Source organism: Limulus polyphemus, unplaced genomic scaffold, assembly GCF_000517525.1.
Source record: "Limulus polyphemus unplaced genomic scaffold, Limulus_polyphemus-2.1.2 Scaffold1934, whole genome shotgun sequence".
Classification (NCBI taxonomy): Eukaryota; Metazoa; Arthropoda; class Merostomata; order Xiphosura; family Limulidae; genus Limulus; species Limulus polyphemus.
In genome coordinates, this window is record NW_013667544.1 from 186,548 (window position 1) to 193,366 (window position 6,819).

Genomic DNA, 6,819 nt, shown 5'->3' on the forward strand with positions numbered 1-6,819 from the left:
ATCTATCAAACGAGGTATTGTATAATATTGTATTCTGAACAGAATATCATTAATTTCACTCACAGGGCAAGATTCATTTCCCTGGGAAAGTTAACAACTAGCTGGGTTGAATTTGTAACGGTTCTTGTCACATAGCGAGAAAGCCAGAAAAAGTTTCAGAGGTAAGGCAATTTGTCTACTTTTTGCATGTTATTAGTCTATATTTCTTGGTGCATTATTTAATTAAATAAATAAAAATTATTAAGTGCATTACTATCTATAGTATAAAAAATCAGGGTTAACTTTCTTAAAAACCCGAGAGCAGGAAAAAAGAAGATTGGGTAAGTACTCTATTTCTTGTTTTTCATATTTATTATTATAAAAGTAACTAAAATTTAAAAATACAGATCTTTTTAAGTTATTTAAGACTAGAATAGGTAAAATAAGTAACATTGATAATATAATTAAAATAATTCACGAGGCACACGTGTGAGCAGCTCGTGGGTAATGTAATTTGATAGCGTATTGTGACCTGCACGTTCCCTGGGTGATTTACAACTTATAATGAAGCAGACAGTAGTTAGACACGGTTCAAGAGGCAATAAAACAATAAAATTTAATTATAAATAGATGTATAATGTTACGAACTTAGAGCTAATTAGGATAAACGAATATAGTTTCATGTTACAATTTGCAGTCATTCTAGAAAGAAAAAAAAAAGGTTAATTTAGGTAATTTTGATTTTTTTCTTTACAGTTTACAAGGTTCATCAAATCGACCAATCCCATTAGATAGGGTGGAGAAAATAACAGATAAACTATAAAGTTATATTTGAAAAAACGTTTGACATGCATTTAGGAGGTTTTTAGGGATTACACAAAGGAAATTTGAGATTTTTGAGAAAAATTACTTTGCATACGGACTATTCAAAACAAATACTCATTATATTCATGGAAAAATCTTTATTTTATTTTATTAAAAATACTTCACTAAGAAATATGAGTTTTTGTACGTGAAAGAATTGTAATATTAACTGAAAGACAGCCAAATTATTGAGAGTTATAAGTATTAAATCTATAAAGACTTTAAACTAGTACAAAAAAAGTCATGTGGTCAGTCAAATTGACCGAGCCCATATTGAGAGTGTTAACAGGAAAATGTAAAGTTTATAAAGAGAGAGTTTGTTTGCCATATGCTCAAGGCTCATTTACAAGAAATGCTAATATAATGAAACAATGTAAATTAAATAGTCTCATGAGTACAAAAGATAGTACAAAAGAAATTGATAAATGTGGGATTTACAAAATTCCTTGTATCTGTGGTCCAGTCTATATTAGCCAAATGTCTAAAAATTAAAAATTCAGGATCAAGGAACATAAAAACATTGTACAAAAATACATAGGAAATAAATTGGTATTACCAGAACATGTAGTAGAAACGTCTCCTGTTATATACTGGAGTAACACCTAGTTGATAAGTTATGTAGAATTTAAAATTCAATTAACTACTAAAATTGAAAAAAACAAAGATATCATATTAAACAAGGAAGCTGGTCCTGGTCTAGAAATAATAAAGTACTGAACAAATGTTTTGTAACTCTTGGTAGTTCAAGCCTAGATAGCAGTACAGGAATACAAATGATTATGTGGGCATACTAGTCCCAACCATGCCTCTTTTCATTATTCCTGAAGATAGTGTCCTAGAACAACAAAATATATGTAGATTTTTTTAGGACAAGTCCCTGTTTTAATAACTATTTATTGTGTAATAATTTTAACTTTGTACTCCTATTAACTTTATTGCCATGGGCATCCCTTCCTGCATTAGTCAGAAGGTTTTAGTGACTTACATTATAAATTTTATTAATTACTTTCTGTTTACGTTATACCAGTTAGTATATCATAAAATCTTAGCTAATAATCCATATGTTAATAGTATACAAGTTTTAAGTTCTTAATTTTATAAAGCAATATTTAAAACAAATTCTGAATTTCCCCTAGTGTGACATTTTCTCTAGGCATCTCTTCTCTATTTTATCCACCACCCCTCCAATAAGTACGAAATTAAACATAAATTACAAACTATAAAATGTCCGACAAACCATAATTATTATGGTTGTTTTCTCAGGAGAGGAGAAGGGTCAGAGGGGATTTGATTGAGGTGTTTAAGATTATTAAGGATATTGATAATATAGATTCATCAAACTTTTTGTGTTTAGCAGTGAAAACAATAGGACAAAGGGTCATAACTTCAAATTTTGGCAGTGTAGGAGGCGTATGCAGTTTAGACAGTATTACTTTTCAAACAGGGTGGTTGGCTTTTAGAATGAACTACCTTCAAGGGTGTTAGAGGCAGAAAAATTCAAGAAAAGATTGGATGAATACATTAAAAGAAAGGGGTGGTTATAGTTAGGAGCTGGAAGGGTATCCTTGATGGGCTAATGAGCTCCTTTTTGTCACTTTAAAATTTCATGAATTTATGACGTGCACACTTTGACCAAGCCAAGAACTTTCTGTTGTTTGGGGTAAACAATCTTTACTTTGGCTGCTGTCCCTTATTCAACAGCTGACTCTTGATTGGTTTTTTTGGTTGATTAGAGTGTTATCTCTTTTGCCTTTCACTTTGGCAAACTGGCTGTCACAGGGTATCTAGATAGTGTTTTAATCTGACCTGATGTTGAAACTATATTTGGCTTGATTTTTTCTATACTTATCTTGTTCCTATTCCAAGAACTTGTAGACTGTTCTTGTGTTTTTACAGTGTTCGATTAACATGGTCATGTAAGGGTATAATCTTCTGAAACATTTGAGCAACCAATTTCTCTGCAATCCTCAATTTATACTTTATGGTTTTAAAGTCACTGTATGTTTGATGATTTTGTGTCTGACCTAGATTCTATAATATCTTCCATAAGGTTAAACGAGTTCCCCCATGAAAGCGGCCCTAAACAGCCTTTGTCACCTTCACCAGATGCGAGAACTTTTAAGGCTTAAATAAAGGAAAACTACCATTAATAAATAGGCAGATAATCTTCAAACACTGGCAAGTGACTGGATCTTTCTTAACTTTAAATCATACAATTCCTTCTCATCTCCTGTGAGAACATTTGTAACTATCACAGTAGATTACATCTATTTCTGACCAATGCTGTTATCACAACACAAAGGATAAATGGCAAATAGGTGCTTTATCAAATTTTGTTGATTATCATCTTCTTTAGCAAGTATTTTTCCAGAACAAACATAAGCACTTTGAACATTTTCAATGAAGTGTCTGTTGTAATTTTGTCCTCAAGTGGCATTTGTTTATCAGATCCTTTGCCTCCGTGCCTAAAAACAGGTTGCCGGTACATATACTCCAAATATTAATAATTGAACAGATAAGATTATATAAATGTATACATTACCTGGGAGTTTGTAATGAGTTGCACTGATTAACTTTGAGCAATTCAACCTCTTTGTTTTTATGTTTCAGTGTTTTAAGAGCTCATCTATAACTTGTTTTCCTTCAACTGACATATTTTAACTCAATCTCACAGTAAAGTTGTTTTGTCTTGTCTATAATGTGCAACTTCTGAATATACTTCCCAACAAAACTCCTGTCTATTTCTGTGCCTACCCACTTCAAAATCCACCTGTTCAATTTGTAAATTGCTTTTATACTTAAGTATCAGTGATGTTCTGAAAACAGCCTATGCATTTTCAAATAAAGAACTGCCAGTAAGAGGAACAAAGAGAAAGCATACACAAGGCAGCTTAGTGATAGGCTAAATAATATTTTAGCAGCCAATCAATCCTCAAGTAACAAATGTGTACAATACACTCTATAGCAGATGCAAACCAAAGAGTTCCAAAGCCTCAATGAATTCTTAAGTTTCCATCAGAGAATGCAAAAAATAACCCACAGAATCAGAAAAGATGGAAATATGCCAGTAGAGATTTCTCATTACTCAATAGTACATACTCACTATCAATGTGTGTGTGTGTGTGTGTGTGTATATCAAAACACTTCAGCACAGGTAGGTAAAGTGAACATGTAATAAAGTACTGTACCACTGCCATCAGTTTGCAGAAAAAAAATTAATACCATCAAATATATTTTTACTTAACAAAGCCTTGAAGTTCAAATCTAAGAAATTTTGTGCTAAATGATATTCATTTATACAATTTTGTACAATGTGCACAGAAAGCCTCTAGATGATAGGGACTTGAGTGATGATGAAATTAAACATTTTTTACTTTTCTTTTCCATCTCAAATGATCAGGCCATAATGATTCTCTTTGTATTCATTAACAGTTTATTTTGGTTTAAACTCACCAATGTAATTTCTTGAATGATTTCCTCTGCCACATCTTCTGGAAAGAACTTTGCACGAAACTTAAATTGAAGAGGATTTTCTTTTTTGACATCTTGGTTCAACACCTTAAATAAAAACAATATTCAAATTATATAAAGGTACCTACGAGTTAAGTACAGAATTCTATATCCAAACGTATTTAAACTACTACCATCATAGCTACTTCTACTGGCTTATACTCAGCAGGAGGGGAATTTTAATGTCTATTATTGTCACTAAAGGCAAATACTTCTAAGCAAATTAAAACTGACTTAAAATACTGACTCAGAGTTACACTAGTCATTAAACAATATTGAAAACCCTTTAGCTCTAAGGTGATCTCTACTAATTTTATTGATGAATATCATAATATTAATGGTAACAAAATATAAAACACATTACACTTGTGTTAATTTTTTTTATCTAAAAGCAAAAAAAATTATAAATCAATACCAACTTTGATTCTTACATAAGGGAAACCAGCAAAGCTGTGGTTTTCCTCAATATTAAGAACACAACTACACAAGGTATTAATATACAACTGTGTGAAATTTAATTTCAAATGGGTGCAATTAGCTATGTATACTTAATAAATATGAGTCAGTGTTTACCCAATTAAACAAATATTATTAAATGACATTATTAATTTCCAAATGATACCCAGAAGCTATTCATCCATAGGGTTTTATTGTTTATAATATATTCTCACTACAATTTCATCATGAACTAATTGTTTCAATACTAACTTCATGCAAATCTGTCTCATGAAACCAAACTATTTTTGCCAGGAGAACACTTCATAATGAAGACTGGAAAATTAAGTGTCTTAAAATTATTAAAAATATGTTATATAATAAATGTTACTGCCAAAACTGAAAGATGTATTTTATTTTAATGGTTATAAAGCAGGTAATAAACAAAGTATTTTCACTAACTCTTAATTTTTTTTACACCATTAAGATTTTTTTATGTAATAATTAAATCATACAATCAACTAAGTTATCTATTCAGAAGATATACTTTTAGAAAAAAATTCAATTACCTAACTTATAAAAATAATCAGGTAATACGAACAATTACCATGATTTTTAATAATTTTTAAGTGAACAATATATATAAATTAAAACAATATTAAACCACATACTTAAGAAACTGGTAGCAGTTACAGTTCCTGCAATATTAAAGAAATGCTTAATATGAAAGATTACCACACCCATGAGGAGATATATATAAAACACAACTAGTTATCAGTGAATCAAAAATTTTGAAAGTTTTTGTAATAAATATCAAAATAAAAGCACATACTATTGCAACAGAAAAATTTCAAAAGCCTACAGACTAAACAGTATTTATCACCTTAACTCAGAGCACTAGTAAATCTATACTGTCAAACCTATTTTTACAAGGTTATGAACTATACTAGTCAGAAACACCTTTAAAAAATACAATCATAGAACTTTACACAAAAATGACATGAATATTCACATTTATCTTGCGAAACCACTGCTGCATCTTGAAACACCTACAAAATCCTGAGCATAAAAGTAGACAACTGGTAACACAGTTAACCCTACCAAGACGGGTCTTCCTATGGCTGCAGGTCAAAGACCATGTCATTGCATTTGTAAACTCACATTCAAAATATTATTGAACTACTATTTTATGAAAGTATGTCAATAAATTTGATATCAAATTGTAGATTATAATTCAAATTTTAGTATTTTTACATTAGTCAATTTCTTACTTTAAATATAGATATAAAAAAATCCTAAATATTGATTTTCTTCATGTCGCGTGGTATGTTGAATGCAGCATTGGTTCAAATTAGACGTTTGTGATGTCCACATACAAAGTCTGTAGTTTCATACAAATTAGGAACTCAGATTACCAATACTGACAAGCTAGAATGAAAATAAGAACTTCCTATATTTTTTATTTTCTGAGATATAAATATATTTATTGAATCAACCAAGGTGACCCCACACACCTCTCCAATTTTTGAAAATACCTGCTTACATACACCTATTTTGCCCACATATGTATAACCAGTCAAAAGCTCAGAATATTCCCCTAGTGGTTTTCTCAACCTCTACAAAGTATTTGCATGGGCAATTCTTTCTTTTCAAGCTAGATTCCAAGTGGTAAGGTAAAACAACAGTGAGCTCGAAAAACCATATTTTTTTAGACCCAAAAACAGCTTATTACTAAGCTTGATAAATTATAGTGGAATTCTGTGGTGTTGATATAGTAATTTATGATTTTTTAGTTATTTCAAAATGCATATATAAAATATTTAAAAAAATTTGTTTTACATCCTCCACATGCACAATTTGATAAGGCTCAGCAACTTACAGCAAGCAGCAAACGAGTACAAATTTGTAACTACAATAGATAATTATTTTCTATACTTCTTTATTTACTGTTCTATGTTTTAAGAAAAATAACTGAAATTTAATATCGTATTTCTAAATAGTAATAATGTATATACATATATAATGTATTAT

At 30.2% G+C, this 6,819-nt stretch overlaps 1 protein-coding gene across 1 annotated transcript in view; it reads right to left on the minus strand.

The window, feature by feature from the left end:
- The window catches only part of LOC106465410 (moesin/ezrin/radixin homolog 1-like), a 64,883-nt gene that overhangs the window by 30,606 nt on the left and 27,458 nt on the right, over positions 1-6,819 (minus strand). Inside the window, exon 4 of the mRNA XM_013925636.2 lies at positions 4,297-4,401. Within this exon, the coding sequence (XP_013781090.1) occupies positions 4,297-4,401 (105 nt within the window). The remainder of the gene's footprint in view (positions 1-4,296; positions 4,402-6,819) is intronic.